The 18,431-nt window shown below is 41.2% G+C and overlaps 1 protein-coding gene across 4 annotated transcripts in view; it reads left to right on the top strand.

Annotated features, from left to right (window-relative positions):
- zgc:158785 (uncharacterized protein LOC791214 homolog) overlaps positions 1–18,431 on the top strand; it is an 85,650-nt gene that overhangs the window by 11,563 nt on the left and 55,656 nt on the right. For all 4 annotated transcript variants that reach the window (XM_043677594.1, XM_043677595.1, XM_043677596.1 and 1 more), the window contains 3 exons: positions 10,408–10,678; positions 14,435–14,630; positions 18,217–18,426. In XM_043677594.1, the coding sequence (XP_043533529.1) occupies positions 10,614–10,678; positions 14,435–14,630; positions 18,217–18,426 (471 nt within the window). In that variant the 5' untranslated portion in view covers positions 10,408–10,613. The remainder of the gene's footprint in view (positions 1–10,407; positions 10,679–14,434; positions 14,631–18,216; positions 18,427–18,431) is intronic.

Consider the following 18,431-nt stretch of genomic DNA (forward strand, 5'->3'; position numbering starts at 1 on the left):
CCCCCCCACACCCTTTATCTCAGCCCGCTTGGCACACCATTCCTGAAGAAGGGCATATGCCCGAAAGGTCGATTCTCCTGCTTCTCGGATGCTGCCTGGCCTGCTACGCTTTTCCAGCACCACACTTTTCAACTCTGGTCTCCGGCATCTGCAGTCCTCACTTTCTCCTACTTCATTGTCTTCTGACTATTTCTTGGGGGTTGGCTTAAAAAAGGCATCTCGTTTTTGCTGCTATCCTGCTGCGTTCTGCTTTGTAGTCAAAGAACAAAGAAGAACAAAAAACATTAACAGCCCAGGAAGCGGTCCTTTGGCCCTCCAAGCCTGTGCCAATCCAAATCCACTAACTAAACCTATTGCCCAACTCCTAAGCATCTGTATCCCTTTGCTTCCCACCTATTCATGCATCTGTCTAGACACACCTTAAATGAATCTACCATGCCTGCCTCTATTACTTCTGCTGGCAACGCCTTCCAGACACCTGCCACCCTCTGTGTAAAGTATTTTCCGCATGTATCCCCCTTAAGCTTGTCTCCTCTCACCTTGAACGCATGACCTCTTGTTATTGAATGCATCCCCCTGGGGAAAAAAAACTTGTCTCTATCCACCCTTTCTATACCCTTTATTATTTTAGTAGACCTCAATCAGATCCCCCTCCCCCAATCTCCTTTTTTCTAATGAAAACAATCCTAACCTACTCAACCTCTTCTCATAGCTAGCAACTTCTATACCAGGCAACATCCTCGTAAACCACTTCTGCACACACTCCAAAGCATCCACACCCTTTTGGTAATGTGGTAACCAGAACTGTACACAGTATTCTTAAATGCGGCCAAACCAAAGTCTTGTACAATTTTAATATGACCTGCCAGTTCTTATACTTAATAACCCGTCTGATGACGGCAAGTATATCATATGCCTTCTTGACCACTCTATCCAACTGTGCAGCCACCTTCAGGGTACAATGGACCTGAACTCCCAGATTTCTCTGCTCATCAACTTTTCCCAAGGCTCTTCCATTTATAGTATAGCTTGCTCTAGAATTAGACCTCCCAAAATGCATCACCTCACATTTGCCTGGATTGAACTCCATCTGCCACTTCTCTGCCCACCTCTCCACTCTATCTATATTCTCCTGTGTTCTTTGACAGTCCCACAGGCTTTCCGCTACTCCGTCAATCTTCGTGTTATCTGCAAACGTACTGATCAAACCACCAATGCCCTCTTCCCGATCATTTATGTATATCACAAACAACAGTGGCCCCAGCACTGATCCCTGTGGAACACCACTGGTCACCTTTCTCCACTTCGAGAAATTCCCTACAACTACTACTCTCTGTCTGCTGTTGCTCAACCAGTCTTTATCCACCTAAACAGAACACCCTGTACAGCATATGACTTCACTTTTTCCATTAGTTTACTGTGGGGAACCTTATCAAATGCCTTACTAAGTCCATGTATATGACATCTACAGCCCTTCCTCCATCTATCAACTTGGTCACTTCCTCAAAGAACTTTATTAAGTTGGTAAGGCACGATCTCCCCCGTACAAAACCATGTTGTCTATCATTGATAAGCCCATTCTTTTCCAAATATAAATAGACTCTATCCCTCAGTACATTCTCTAGCAACTTTCCCACCACTGACGTCAGGCTCACTGGTCTGTAGTTACCTGGAATATCCCTAATACCTTCTTGTACAGGGGGACAACATTAGTAACTCTCCAGTCCTCTGACACTTCACCTGTGTTTAAGGATGCCACACAGATATCTGTCAGTGCCCCAGCTATTTCCTCTCTCGCCTTCCTCAGCAACCTGGGAGAGATCCCATCCGGTCCTGGGGATTTGTCCACCTTAATATCCTTTAGCCTACCCAACACATCTTTCCTCCTTATGTCAATGTGATCCAGATTAATCAAACTTCTACCTCTAATCTCAACATTCATCATGTCCGTCTCCTCAGTGAACATTGATGCAAATTAATCACTGAGAATTTCACCCATTATCTCAGGTTCGACACATAACCTTCCTTCCTTAGCCTTTAGTGGACCAACCCTTTGTCTAGTTGCCCTCTTGCTTCTTATGAATGAATAAAAGGCCTTTGGATTCTCCTTAATGAAATAAAAGTTATTGTATGACCCCTTTTAGCTCGCTTGATTCCTCATTAAAGATTGGTCCTATTCTCCCGATATTCCTTCAAGACCCATTCTGTTCTTAGCTGCCTGGACCTTATGTATGCTTCCCTTTTCCTCTTGGCTCATCACGTGATTTCTCCTGTCATCCATGGTTCATGAATCTTGCCTTTCCTATCCCTTGTTTTCAAAGGGACATACCTATCCTGCATTATTTTCAATCTATCTTTGAAAGCCTCCCACATATGAAATTTGGACTTCCCTTTAAATAGCTGCCCCAATCCACGTTTCCCAGCTCTTGCCAAATTTTGATATAATTGGCCTTGGCCCAGTTTAGTATTCTTCCCTGAGGACCACTCTCATTATTGTCTGAGTATTCTAAAACTTATAGAATTATGGTCACTATTCCCACAGAAATCCCCCACTGCAACTTCTACCACCTGGCCTGGCTCATTCCCCAACACCAGGTCCAATATGGCCCTCTCCTGAGTTGGACTAATGACATACTGCTCTAGAAAACTTTCCTGGCTGCTTCATGCAAATTCTGCTGCATCCGGACCTCTGACGCAAAGTGTATCCCAGTAAATGTTGGGAAAATTAAAATCTTCCATCACCACCACCCTGTTGCCTCTACATCTTTCCATAATCTGTTTATTTATCCTTCTACCTCATGCTCACTGTTGGGAAGCCTGTAATACAGTCCCAACAATGTAACTGCACTCATCTTATTTCTCAGTTCTACCCATAATGCCTCACTGCTCAAGTCCTCCATAAGTGTCCTCCTTTAGCATAGCTGTGATATCATCCCTGACCAGCAAAGCAACTCCTCCCCCTGCTTTACTTCCCTCCCTGTCCTGAATGAAGCATCTATATCTTGGAACATTTAGTTGCCAATCATACCCTTCCTTCAACCAAGTATCTGTGATTGCAATATACTCCCAGGCACCAACCCAAACCCTAAGTCCATCTGCCTTATCCACTATACTCCTTGCATTAAAGTATATGCACTTTAGATCACCAGTTCCTTTGCGTTCATCTGCTCTCTACCTACCTTGGAAATGCTAAATTCATGATCCTTACAGTCTCTTGTTTCCACCTCACAGTCTACTAGCCTTCTCTTCTGGTTCCCAGTCCCCTGCCATATTATTCATCGCCTTCTAAGAGCTGCAACTGCTTCTCAACTTCCCTCAGGATAGAAGACAAAAGACAAGTGGAAAGCTCTCATGGGTGCTGCATCAAGGTCTTCATCATCTTCATCTTGCGCTTCAATTTCCCTCGCAGTAACAAGTTGTTGTAGGTCAGTCTCTACTTCTTCAAATCCAACTTGCTTTGCAAGAGCGACACAATGTTCTTTGATTGCTGGGAGCTCCTTTGATGGTTCAACGCCTTTAAAATCATGAAGAAAATCTCGGAGCAGCTTCTGCCAAACTGCATGCAAGCAGTCCTTACTGACATCACCCCAGACCTCTACAATGACATCAGTAGGATTCTTAATGTTAAAGCTCTTCCAAAATTGAAGAACACCGTCCTCATTATCCCCGTCAGTAGCTGCAATCAGCTTCCTGAATGTGCGCCTTAAATAATAAGCTTTAAAAGCTGCTATTGTACCCTGGTCTGAGAGAGATTGGAGGTAGAAATAGCACTTTGATGTTTTCAGAAAACTTTCAGAATGAGACGAATCTTGAAATCCAAATCTTTTCTCCTGCAATAATTTCTAAAAACATCCACTAAAACATCAACAATAAGGTCAGAAAAGAACATTCCCCGTCATCCAACCTGTTTTACTTGACCTAAAGTAAACACCAAGAGTGGACTAAAGGTAACCAGGGATGGAATTGCTTAATAGCCAATGGGAGTTAGTGTTTTTAAAAAACATTCCCCAATTCACCAATCGCATTACAGCCAAATCGTGTTGACAAAACATGTATTACAGGAGAGACCTATACACAGAATAATGTAATAATTATTTTGGGTCCTACCAGGTGATGTGTCATATGAAGTAGTGTGCAACTGCGATTTTTTTTCTCTCTGTGAATTATCAAAATTTATTGGAGAAAAGAGATTTTGCCAAAGGTAGGTGTCTGAAATTGATGCCTTAACAATAACAAACAGAATTTGCCAGTGTGAATCAAGGATTCTGATGTTTAGTGGTATTGTTATACTGATAACAAAAGCATACTCTAGATTATATATTTGCAGCCACATTCCATACAATTTGTATATAACTGGATTTTCTATAGTGAGATTATCAAATATAGATCACTGACAATTTTTCATTGCCTTAGGTGCAATATCAGGTTTTTTGAGCTGTTAATGTCTCTGGTCTGTATTAATCAATAAATTTTAAGGAATGATGTTTAGTCAGCACAGAATTCCGTTGTCAGTATGTTTATCATGCGTGGAAATAGTTGTGTAGCAAAGTGCGGCAAGGTGGCTCAATGGTTAGCACTGCTGCCTCATAGCACCAGGGACCCGGGTTCAATTCCCGCCTCAGGCAACTATCTGTGTGGAGTTTGCACGTTCTCCCCGTGTTTGTATGGGTCTCCTCCGGGTGCTCCGGTTTCCTCCCACAGTCCAAAAATGTGCAGGTTAGATGAATTGGCCATGCTAAATTGCCCATAGTGTTAGGTGCAGGGGTAAATGTAGGGGAATGGGTCTGGGTGGGTTACTCTTCGGAGGGTCGGTGTGGACTTGGTGGGCCAAAGGGCTTGTTTCCACACTGTAGGGAATCTAATCTAACCTAAAGTGATGAAGCTGGTTGCACTTGGAGCAGAGAAGATTAAGGACGGGATTAAAAATGGTGTTTAAAAATCATGAAGGGTTATTGATAGAATAAATGCAGCAAACCCCTTTCCCAGTGGCAGAAAAAGGATTTAAGAGAATTGGCAAAGGAACCAGAGATAACATGCCAATGTTTCCAAGACTGGATTGCGTTACCTTAATTGGATAGTAGAAGCAGATTCAATAATAATTTTCTGAAGGGAATTGGATAAATACTTGAAGGAAAGTATTTGGTGAGCAATGGAAGCAGAGCAGGAAATTACCTCTTTCCATGGTGTTTCATTCCCTGATTCAATAAGATATGTGGGACCTGCTTAGAAGCAGAAACTAAGCATATAGTGAGAGTGCTGACCATTGCCTTGACTGGTACTATGAATCTGTTTTGCAGGAAAGAAAGAAAAGTTTGTATTTTGGCAGCTTTCACAATCTTGGAAATCTCCAAGGTGCTTTTCTTGAAGTGTGGTCACTGTAAAAAAAAAAATAGAGAAATTTTGCATATAACAAAACAATGTGACCTGCACATCTCTCCCAAGTCTCAGAGATATTTATGGAGGGTTCCTGGCAGCAGAACTCCGATATTGTCAATATACTGTTTAAGGAATGTTGGAGAGGGAGAAGTAATGGCCAGGTTAGAATACCCCCGCTGTTCCTTGAAATAATGCCTGACATGTAGGAACCAATTCCAATACAAGAAATACCATACAGGCCAAAACGTAGCAAGCACTGTTAGCACTTTTTACTGCCACAGATAAAACTTTTGTTGGAAAGTTTTATAATTAGAAATGTCAGCATTTTGAAAATGGTAGAGAGTAATGCATTATTAATCCCTACAAAATGTTTCAATAATTCATAAATATAATCCCTTCTAGCTCCATTTGGTGCCAGCTATTATAATCTTCAAATTTTGGCAAAGTAGCTAGCCCTTTTGTCTCTGAAGCAGGGGACTCTCTGGATTCAAGCCCAACCCCAGAACTTGGTGATGATGGAAGATTAGAATCAGGCTTGGTTTCTGGGGGTGGGGGTTTGATGGTATGATTGCGATGGTCTACTGTGGTGCCCAGTTTGATTTAAGTTAGCTAATCTCTTGAGTTACACCAAATCTCAGCTCTGAGTTCAGTGTCAAGGAGATTTTCAGAGGGTGCCAGACAACAGATATAAGCCTATTGGAAGTTTATACTTCCTGGACAATTACAATGCACATCTCTGCATCACGAGTTCCACAGTATCCTGATGTGCATCTCCCAGCTGAAGTTTCAATTTTGACTGTACGATTTAGGACAAAGCCTCAAAAACTTTTTTTTTTCAGAACAGTAGGGCTGCCCCTTATCCAGGCCTCAAATTCTTCTTCTCTTTTTATTGTATTATTTATTTTGACAAGAAATTGGTAGCAAGGAAAGTTGGAATAGATCTGGTACTGTCTGGAGACTCATTGATGGGAAAGAACAGTTATCGTAATCTTGGAAATGAGGAGCTCAAGCCCTGAAGCATAACTGGAACTGATAGGGAGCACTTTGGCAGATACAGAGCTGTGTGATTAATCTTGGAGCTGTACTAGGTATCGAGAGGTGAGACAGTGTTCACGTTTCCAGCTGGAAGGTAGTACTCGAACAACAAGTGGAATATTAAGTCAAGATTAACATTTCTGGAGCACCTTACTGTGTTGGCAATGATTATACTTCACTTTTAGAATTGCTTAAAGAAAAATAGCTTTACAGTCCCTTTGCTATCCAAAACATTACTTGAGAGGAGAAAATTGCCTTTTTTTCTGTGCTTGTGAAAACACAGCATCCAAGGATCAGTCAGTAACAATGCCTAAGAGGTGATGAGATCACAATGTCAGTAATAATTATTAGATCATCCTTTATTCTGTCACCATGTATAGTAAAGATTTTCTGAATATATTTCTATCAAAAATGTTCAGTTTTGATCCAAAATATTGCATTCGGGTTAATTGAATATTTCTTGAACGTTTGGAGGATTGTTATGTAGGCTAGAAATTGAACAATTGACTTTTTTATTCATTTGTGGGCCATGGGTGTCACTGCTAGGGCAGTATTTATTGCCCATCTCTAGGTGCCTTTGAGAAGGTGGTGTGAGCTTCCTTCTTGAACTGCAATGCCTTTAGGGAGGAGTTCCAGGATTTATTACCCAGCAACAATGAAGGAACAGTGACATATTTCTGAGTCAGGATGTTTGGTGGATTGAAGGGGAGCTTATAGGTCGTGGTGCTCCAATGTATCTGCTGCCTTTGTCATTCTAGCTAGTAGTAGTCGTGGGATTGGAAGGAGCTGTCTGAGGACTCTTAGTGAATTTCTGTAGTGCATCTTTCAGATAGTAGACATTGCTGCTACAGAACACCAAGTTGGATTATGGTGGATTTGGTACCAATCAAGCACCTGGTTCATTTTGGTGCAATTTTCAAAGTTCTCCATGCATTTGTCTTAATATTATCTCTCATTGAGTCTTGGGAACCCAATTGCTCAAGTGAGTCTTAACAGTGAATGCACCAAATTTGTGAAGGTAACGCATCTGAGCTCAAATCTATCCAAACATACTAAGTCTAGTTTGGGTGTCACCGCATTGTGGTCAGGAGAAGACAGAGTTGGCAGTTATTGTATATTTACTCTGGATGAGCTCAGACAACTCTTGCCACCTTCCTATTTTACCTTGGCCATTTCACTTGTTGATTTGGCAAATTATCCACGATATATCTTCACCCAAAGGTAATGGTAAGTGAAGCTGAAGATGTGTGATTCACACCACAATCCACAAAATTAAGAGGACATACCGTGATGCTGGCTTCTTCAATCAATTTGCAAGTGTCAAAGATTGTCATGCTTAAATATGCTTGCTTTATCTCAATCCCATTCCCACTAAACTGCTGCCCACACAATTTGCCTTTGTGCACATGATGCTTTCTAATATAGTACAGATTCCTTTTGTTTTCCTTCCTGAGTGACTATCAGCACTGTTTCTGGAATCTCCCAATAATGTACCTCTGACCTTTCCTTATGTAGCTCCTTATTCACATTTTGGAAAAATCACTGCAATTTACATAGTTATACTAAAGAGACACAGCTCTGCCTCATAACCACCTCTTGCAATCTTAGTGTACTGCCTGCCTGATATCAAGTCATGAGTGAGCTGAAGTAAGGGGCAGCAATGGCCGAGTGGTAATATTGCTAGACTGTTAATCCATAGACCTAGTAATGTTCAGGGACCCAAGTTCAAATCCTGCCATGGTAAACGGTGGAATTTGAATTCAATAAAAATAAAATCTGGAATCAAAAGTCTAATGTTGATTGTTGGAAAAAGGAAGGAAACAGCCATCCTTACCAGGTCTGGCCTGTATATGACTCCAGACTGAATTAATCATTGGCAAAATCAAAAGCATTCTCTTTAACTGACATGCTGCCTTACTTAAACCAGAATGATCAGAGTTGACCCTGAACTGAGCTTCTAACTCTCAGCCATCTCCATCACCAACACTGTCCACTTCCAAGACAGGTCTGCCTCTGTCTCTGGTTACTGAAGCTTTAAACTCATAGAGATATACAGCATGGAAACACATCCTTTGGTCCAACTTGTCTATGCTGACTAAGATGTCCTAATCTCGTCCCATTTGCCAGCAATTGGCCCATATCACTCTAAAACCTCCTATTCATCAACCCATCTAGATGCCTTTTAAATGTTGTAATCATACCAGCTTCCACCACTTACTCTGGCAGCTTGTTCCCTGAACGCATCACTGTCTGCGTGAAAGGTTTGTCCCTTGGGTCCCTTTTATATCTTTCCCCTCTCACCCTAAACCTATGCCCTCTGGTTCTGGAAACTCCCACCCCAGAAAAAGACCGTGTCTATTTATCCTATCCATGCCCCTCATGATTTTATCAACCTGTATAAGGTCACCCCTCAGCCTTCAACACTCCAGGGAAAACAGCTCCAGCCTATTCAGCCTCTCCCTATAGCTCAAATTCCCCAACCCTGGCAACAGCTTTGTAAATTTTTTTTGAACCCTTTCAAGTTTCACAACTTCCTTCCTATAGCAGGGGAAGCACAATTGCACACAGTATTCCAACAGTGGCCTAACCAATGTCCTGTACAGCCGCAACATGTCCTCCCAACTTCTATACTCAATACTCTGACCAATAAAGGAAAGCATACCAAACGCCTTCTTCACTATCCTATCTACCTGTGAATCTATTTTCAAGAAGCTATGAACTTGCACTCCAAGGTCTCTTTGTTCAGCAACACTCCCTAGGACCTTACCATTAAGTGTATAAATCCTGCTAAGATTTGCTTTCCCAAAATGCAGCATTTCACACTTATATAAATTAAACTCATCTGCCATTCCTTTGTCCATTGGCCCATTTGATCAAGTTCCCATTGTACTCTGAAGTAACCTTATTTGCTGTCCATGACACCTCCAATTTTATTGTCTGCAAACTTACTAACCATATGTCCTATGCTCAAATCCAAATCATTTATATAAATGACAAAAAGCAGTGGACCCAGCACTGATCCTTGTGGCACACCGCTGGTCACAGGCCTCCAATCTGAAAAGCAACCCTCTACCACCACCCTCTGTCTTCTACCTTCAAGCTAGTTCTGTATCCACATGGCTAGCTCTTCCTGTATTCTGTGTGACGTAACCTTGCTAACCAGTCTACCATGAGGAACCTTGTCGAATGCCTTACTGAAGTCCATATAGATCATTTCAACCACTCTGCTCTCATCAATCCTCTTCGTTACTTCTTCAAAAAACTGAATCGAGTAAGTGAGACAAGATTTCTCATGCACAAAGCCATGTTGACTATCTCTAATCAGTCCATGCCTTCTTTCTTCCATATGTTTGCTATTCTTTTGACTGTACCGTTCCATTGTCATTCTGATCCGCCTCTCACTTATGCTCCATAAACATATGCTCATTCCAATTCTCCCCAGCTAATATCCTAACTAACTCTCCTTAACCCATCCCCACTTCACTTGCTGACCTACATTTGGCTCCCCATCCATCAGCACTTTTTGATTTAAAGCTCCTCATCATCATAGCCTCCAATCTGTCTGTGGCTTCATCCCTCACCATCTCTCTGTAACCTTCTCTGCTCTTTTTGAGATCTCTGTGCGCTTCCTATGCTAGCCTCTCGTGCATCTTTCACCCCCCCCCCACCCCATTGTTTGCAGCCATTTCTTCAGCTGATTTAAGCTCTAACTCTGAAATTCTCCTCTAAACTTTTCCATCTTGCCACGTCTCTCAAATTGTTTGAGAAGACCCGTAAAATGTATCTCTTTGACCAAGGTTTTGTTGATCTGCCATTATATCCATCTTTGGCATAGTAGCAATTTTTCATGTCTATGAAGGCTTGGGACATTTTACAGCTGAAAGGAAGAGCTATGTAAGTGGTTGCTAATGTTCTATTTTGTTGAATAGAATGTGCATATACATGTTTGGCTTTATATACACAAAACAAATGATTTGTGTTTTCTCCCCCTTTAAGGTGGATACTACATTGATGACTTCAGTGTCTTCATTTGGAATAGAAGGAAGTGTTACATATTGGACAAATGCTTTTGGCACCCAGTTACCATGAAGGCTCATAACTTACAGGCCACAGAATGTCAGTTGAACAATGCGTGTTACAATTCACTGAATGCCTGATCTATCAACCTGCTGACAGAGAATGTACAGAAGCCACAATATGTGATGGAAGGTTCAGGCAGTGATGGACATCTGCTGTCATCAGTGGTCACAGCTAACAGTACTGCTAGGTTAGTTCCTATTGTCACTACGTACGCTCAGACTGAGCAAGTGGAAAATGCCTACCAATTTCACAGAATCCGTACTGTGTGGAAACAGGCCATTTGGCCCATCAAGTCTACACCAACCCTCCAAAGAGCATTGCATTGACACCAGCTCCCTACCCTCTCCCTTTATTCCCATTGCTAACCTATTTAACTGACACATCCTTGGACACTATGGGCAATTTAGCATGGCCAGTCCACCTAACCTGCACATCTTTGGACTGTGGGATAAACCAGAGTACCTGGAGGACACCCATGTAGGCCCATAAGGAGAATGTACAAACTCCACACAGACAGTCACCTGAGAGTGGAATCGAACCTGGAGCATTGGAGGCTGAGGGGTAACCTTATACAAGTTTATGAAATCATGAGGGGCATGAATATGGTGAATAGCCAAGGTCATTTTCCCCAGAATGCGGGAGTCCAAAGCTAGAGGGCATCAGTTTAAAGTGTTGAGGAGGGAAGGGGGAAGATTTAAGAGGGACCTAATGGGCAGCATTTTCACGCAGAGAGTGGCACATATATGGAATGAGCTGTCAGAAGAAGTGGTGGAGGCTAGTACAATTACAAAAGGCATCTGGATGGGGATATAAACAGGAAGCGTTTAAAGGGATATGGGCCAAATTCTGGCAAATAGGGCTAGATTAATTTCGGTTATTTGGTCAGCGTGGACGAGTTGGACCCAAGTCTCTGTTGTGTACAACTGACTCCATGGGAGTGATGTTGGCAATGCTCTGTCACCTCTGTCTGAGCGTGCTCCGTTCTGGTCTTGGAGATGCCCTGGTTGGGTTTTGCGAAGGGTTGCTCCCTTGTTTATCACTTCTCCTGTAGAATTTTGAGGGGAGGTTTTTGAATTGTCTATTGGTGTCTTTTGATTTATTGTGTCCTTCAAACTTCCCCTACTTTTTCCTGAGGAGAGACAGGGGGCAGAACATGTAACCTTGTAAAAGGTATGCCTCTGGGGTTATGCCACATTTGGCTGATGCCATCTCGACAAGATGCCAAGAAAATAAAATAATTAAGAGGGCGGTCAATCAATTAGATCAAAGCAAGGCCTGACTGTTTTAAAGGGAGAGCTAGCTGCCGACATGCATGCTTTGTGTCCCAAGTTATCCTGGGGCTCCTATACTTGAAAAATAACTTAATGAAACTTTTTTTCTGCAATACTGGAGTGAATAATACTGGTTGCTATTGTTTATTCACCTGTTTTAAATGAATAAATCCCATTTGTGGATTGAGCCACTCACTCTGCCCGGAATGTATTTCCAGTAAACTTTGAAGAGTAGTGAATGTTGGAAGGGCACATTCCAGTAGCCAGTGCAGTGAGTTGACATCCTCATTCCAGTCTCTCAGACTCTTATTTGATTAAAACAAGGTTCGCTTGGCAGCAGAAGCGGGGTGAGGCCTGTCACAGAGAGTGGTTGGTGACACTGAACCCAAAACAACATTCATAACCTCGGTGTAACCTCACTGCTCTGTACTGCATTAACTGATCCTTTCAGAGGCAATGGTTTTTTAAGAAATAAAATGTGGATCTGTTCCTGATAGCTGTCAAGTGAAAGCATCTGATGTTGGCTGAGAAAAGGAGAGGTTTCAGCGAAGAAAACCTATGTTCAGATAATCTACCAACATTCACCTACAACCCCTCCCTCACTTTCTTAAAATCTATTGGTGGGATGTGGGCATCACTGACAAGTTTGTTGCTCATTCTTTGACCGTGACCTCAAGTCCATTTTTGTGCTTACCCAACTACATTCCCAAAAAATGACGTTAGATCCAGCATGAGCAGTTAATGCAAAAACCCATTGAACCCCCTATGCTATGTGTTTAGTTTAAAGACCCCATGAAACTGGATAATCCCTATTCCCTAGGTATTTTGCAAAACCATTTGACGTCAGCGAATCCCCACATGAGGTGGAGACCATTTGGCCCATTGTGTATGTATCAGCATTTAAAACAATCTATCGTAGAATCTTAGAGTTTTACAGCATGGAAACAGACCCTTCGGTCTAATTTATCCATGCCAACCAAATATCCTAAATTTAATCTAGTCCCATTTGCCAGCATTTGGCCCATAGTCCTCTAAATCCTTCCTATTCATGTACCCATCCAGATGCCTTTTAAGTGTTATAATTGTACCAGTCACCTCCACCTCCTCTGGCAGCTCTTTCCATACACACACCACCTTCTGCGTGAAACAGTTGCCAAATATCCTAAATTTAATCTAGTCCCATTTGCCAGCATTTGGCCCATAGTCCTCTAAATCCTTCCTATTCATGTACCCGTCCAGATGCCTTTTTAAGTGTTATAATTGTACCAGCCTCCTCCACCTCCTCTGGCAGCTCTTTCCATACACACACCACCTTCTGCGTGAAACAGTTGCTCCTTCAATCCCTTTTAAATCTTTTACCTCTCACTTTAAATCAGTGCTTGATTAGAGTGGTGCTGGAAAAGCACAGCTCCTCGGATGCTGCCTGAACTGCTGTGCTTTTCCAGCACCACTCTAATCCAGAATCTGGTTTCCAGCATCTGCAGTCGTTGTTTTTATCTTTTTAAATTTATGCTGACTAGTTTTGGACACCTCTACCCTGGGGAAAAGCCTTGTCTATTTATCCTATCCGTGTCTCTTGTGGTTTTATGAACTTCTATAAGGTCACCTTACAGCCTACAACGCTCCAGAGAAAACAGCCCCAGCCTTATTCAGCTTCCCCCACCCTGGCAAAATCCTTGTAAATCTTTTCTAAACCCTCTGAAGTTTAACCACAACTTTCCTGTAGCAGGAAGACTCTCAGTTGGTCTCACTAACCTGTGCAGAAACTGGCTATTGTTTTTCCCCTTGCAAATATATGTCCAGTGCCATTTTGAAAATTGTATTGAATCTGCTTCCATTTCCCTTACAGAAAATCCATTCCAGATTATATCTTCCTCTCTTTTTTTCCCCCATTTTCTGCAATGGAAACAGATTCAACCTTCCTGCAAGAACAAACTCCTCTAACTTTGAAGCCCTTGTTAAATCTTCCCCTATCCTTCTCTCCTTAACAGAGAATGATCCAGGTTTGCCTGTCTCCTTATAAGTGAGGTTCCTTATCCCTAGTGCTGTTCCAGTAAATCTCCTGTGCCTCGACTCAATAGCCTTAACATTCTTCCTAAAGTACGCCGTCCAGAATTGAATGCAGTTCCCCGCTTGAAGCCGAACCCATGATTTTATCAAGAGATTCAAAGTTATGATTTTAGTACAGTTTCAAATGAATAGAAATTCATCACATTATAAACATACTTTTTGAAGGGGAAGGAAATTGTTCTTGGACAGTAGCATAGAAAAGGTTCTACTGAATAGACAGCTAGTTTTACATAATGATCCATGAGTTTTGCCGTTAAAGTGGGAGTAGCGTGCAGCCAGTTTTACAGTCATGAACTCCTGTTTTGCTCTAGAATGACTTCGCCCTTGAAGATAGTTGAGCAGTTAGTGGAAAAGATGTCTTCCCATACAGAATAAAAAAGACTAGTGGAAAGCATTAATACTCTGAATTGAATGTACTGTTCACATTGGCCCTCCATTTTGAAGTAGACAAGAGATGGCGACCAATGTGTACGGCTCACAATATTGACTGGGTTTATTTTGCCCCCTGGGTTCTTATTCAATGCTCTTAACAAATAGACCGTAAAACTGAAGTCTTGAATAAAATGTCACAGTTGTTGTTTTATTCCTTCCACTTTCCACAGTGATATTCCAATCTGTAGAATTTGCCATGAACCGAGTGATAAAGAGAACCTTCTCTCACCATGCGAGTGTGCTGGGACTCTGGGGACAGTTCATCGCAGTTGTCTGGAGCAATGGCTTGCAGCTTCCTGTTCCAATCACTGTGAAGTATGTCACTTTGAATTTGCTTTGGAGAGAATGCCAAGGCCACTGACTGAGGTAAATGTTGCCCTCTTGCTTAATGGAAAATGGAAGGAAGGCTGTGAGATGTAAGATTACTAGCTCAGCCAGCTTGGTAACATTTTAAGCTGCATAACTTGGTGGCTAGTGGCTACCTGAACCTTAAGTGTGTTTATCAAAATTGCCGGGAGGGTTTACCAATTGTTAACTGGAATATAAGCAGAATTCTTTTGCTTTGGAGTACATAAGGGCATTTGGGGAGGTGATGGTCTGGTGGTATTATCACTGAACTATTAATCCAGAGACTGTTGGCAAACGCAGGTTCAAATTCTGCCATGGCAGAGGGTGAAAGCTGAATCCAATAAAAGTCTGGCATTAAGAGCCTAATGATGGTGATAAAACCATTGTCAATTGTCAATAAAAATCCAACTGGTTCTCTAATGCCCTTCAGGGAAGGAAATCTGTCTTGCTTATCTGGACTGGCCAACTTGTGACTCCAGACCCATGTGGTTGACTCTTAACTCTCCTCTGGGGCAATTAGGCTTAACCAGTGAATGAATGAATGAGAAAACAAAATGTTTAAAGGGATGTGAAAGTTTAAAATGTTTAAAAATGTTTAAAGGGATGCCCACAATGATTGCCTCTGACTCTTTTAACCAGTTACAGAGCAATGGTGATCTTCAGGATATTTATGACTTACAATGCATTCAAGAAGACTTAACAGAAGCAAAAAGTTTAATAAAAGCTAGAAAAACTAAACAAGGAAACAATATGATATTTAAAATGAAACATTTTTAGTAAATTCAATTTCTCAAAGAATTGACTTTTGTTATTTCTTTGTGATATAAATACATTATGTATCAGTGGATTTTTAATGTTTAAATTTAACATGTTGTCTTCCAAATAACAAAATGAAAGGAATGCATTGAACAATAGAAATAGGTATTTGTAATCAATCTGTTCAGGGGTGTTACAATACACATCTGTAGATATGCAAAGTATAGGAGGGAATGGAATGTTTGAATATCAGATACACAGAAGTTGAGAGAAAGATCAGCAGGTAAAACTAAATTGAAGCCTGAAATGATGTCTAAGTCTGAAATATAAATGGTTAGCTAAAGCCCATTGAAGGCCCCAGGCAAAATTGTCCCATGCTGAGGCAGTAGGCATGGCTAAAGTACTTTGCATCTGTCTTCATCTTCACAAAAGAACAGAGAAGCTATGGACAGAGTAATACTTACTAAAGAGATTAGCATTGCTGAAAGTTGGTAAATCATTGGGTCCAGATGGAACACAACCCACTGAAAGCAGAGGCAATTTAATCCTCATTGGATACAGCCTAGGCCTGGAGGGGTGCTAATATTTGACTAATGTACAAAGAAAAGGGAGCGGGCTAAGCCAGGAAAATACTGGCCAGCCAGTCCCTATCAGTGGTGGGAAAGTTATGGAAATCATTAATGGCAGTATAATCGGACATTTGGAAAGGCATGGGCTAACCAAGCAGTTTGTGATTCCTTCTAGGAATATGTAAAAATATAATGCAGTCATATATAAATGTCTTTAAAAGATATTTGGGCAGGGCCTTGAGCATCTTGTAGATTTATGATCAAAGATGGAGTGTGAGGTTAAGCATGGCTGCTATTTCAAAGTCAGAACAGGCCAAATGACTTCATTCTGTACTGTAGGTTTCTGTGATTTTACATTTTGCTAATGAAGAGTCTTGTATTGCATCCATTCACTCCTCACAGGCCTCAAATCAAATATGTAATTTAAGATGATAAGCTTCAATGAATGACCTTCATTGACTGATAATAATAGTCTGGCATTGTCCCAGTGTCAGTGTGAAATATTTAGATACAGTTGTGTTCCCTATTGAAATTGTTTCAGCAAAGCAGAGGTGCCCCCTTCTCCATCGGGAATGGCTGAATAATGGGTGAGACTAACCTCATTAAACTGATTAGCAGCAAGACATGTCCTCCATGATACATCGCAGGATGTATGTTTTGGACTCCTGACTAAAAAAAAGTTACGAAGGGCAAAAGTTTTCAGACAATATAATTGGCTCACCTTGCTCTACAAACAATTGACCTTAACTGATTTTGAAAATGTAATTTTTTAATTGGAGAATGAATTCATAATGACATCTTTTCAATTGATGTAATCATTAAATTTTTTGAATCTCTGTAAAAATAGAAGTAAGACATTTAGCTTGAAGTTCTTTATTATAGAACATATTCTGAAAGCCTAGCACATTATGAGTCAGCTATCAGGGTTCATGCTGATAAATCTGCTTTCTGTAGACTAGCAGAAAGCAGCTGCCTCCATTGCAATTGGAACTGTTGAAGTCAATATTAGCTTCTATAAATAACAATCACTTTGCTAACCTTGCCAGTCTGTCATGTGTGTATCTGCTATATTTCAGACTTCATATATTTACACATGTAAAGTCTGTATCCCATCTTGCAACTGCCTGCATTCATCTAATTTTGAACAAATCGATAATCATTCCATGCATGGGGTAACTCAGCTACAACAGCTAAAGGTTATTTCCACCAATAAGGCAAGAATTCGATATTCTTGCCTCTGCCAATGAACTATTCAACATACTCAACCAGTGACAACTTGTGCCTTGTTATCTTAAAGGGTACACAACCAATCTGTAGCAGCATATTAGAGTTCTCCTAATTGCATGAAATAATCCACTGTTTGCAGTAATGTGAGCTGTGGCATAGGAGGGCACTTATTTTGCATAACTATTGGGCAACATGCTGACAGTTGAGAACTTATTACTGATCTGAAAACTGCACCAAACAATCCACATAGAACCTTTCACAATGTCATAAACACAATGGCCTGAGCAAAATACAGCTCTTTTTATGAATCTGTTAGTTGACACCAATGATGCTTGTGCACACAATATTACGTCTTTTTCATAATTAAGATGTACTTTAACAGTATTTCTGTAACTTGATACACGAGAGTCAAAGAGTCATACAACACAGAAACAGACCCTTCATTCCAACCAGTTATGCTGACCATAATCCCAAATTAAACTAGTCCCATCTGCCTGCACTTAGCCCATATCCCTCCAAGCATTTATTAATGTATTTATCCAAATGTATTTTAAATGTTGTAACTAGACCCATATCCACCACTTCCTCAAAGTGCATTCCACACACACCACAGATTTTAAAAAAATTCTCCCTCCTGTCATTTTTAAATCTTTCTCCTCGCACCTTGAAAAATATATGTCTCTGGTCTTGAAATCCCCCATCCTAAGGGGAAGGCACCTGCCGTTCACCTTATCTAAACCCCTCATTATTTTATAAACCTCTATAACATCGCCTGTCAATGTCCTACATTCCAGTGAAAAAGGATTTCAGCCTCTCCTAATAACTCAAACCTTCAATGCCCAGCAACATCCTGGTAAATCTCTTCTGAACCCACTCCAGCTTAATAATATCCTTCCTATAATGAGGAGATCAGAACTGGGCAGAGCACTCCAGAAGAGGCCTCACTATTTTGCTATGATTTGAGGTTTTTTTGTAAATATTTGTAACTATTTTTGAGCAAGGTGCTTGATGTCAGCAATTGTAACCTACATGCACATTTCTCATTTCCCCAGTGGCTAAAGGATCCTGCACTACAACAAAAGAGGAGAATGCTGTGTGGAGACATTATCTGTTTTCTTTTCATTACGCCATTGGCCATTTTGTCTGGCTGGCTGTGTGTTCAAGGAACCGTTGACCATTTTTACTTCAGTAGTAGCGTCGAAGCCGTTGGTCTGCTTATCCTTTCAGCTGTTCTAATTACAATCTACCTACTTTGGACCACAGTGAG

Source organism: Chiloscyllium plagiosum, chromosome 36, assembly GCF_004010195.1.
Source record: "Chiloscyllium plagiosum isolate BGI_BamShark_2017 chromosome 36, ASM401019v2, whole genome shotgun sequence".
NCBI lineage: Eukaryota > Metazoa > Chordata > Chondrichthyes > Orectolobiformes > Hemiscylliidae > Chiloscyllium > Chiloscyllium plagiosum.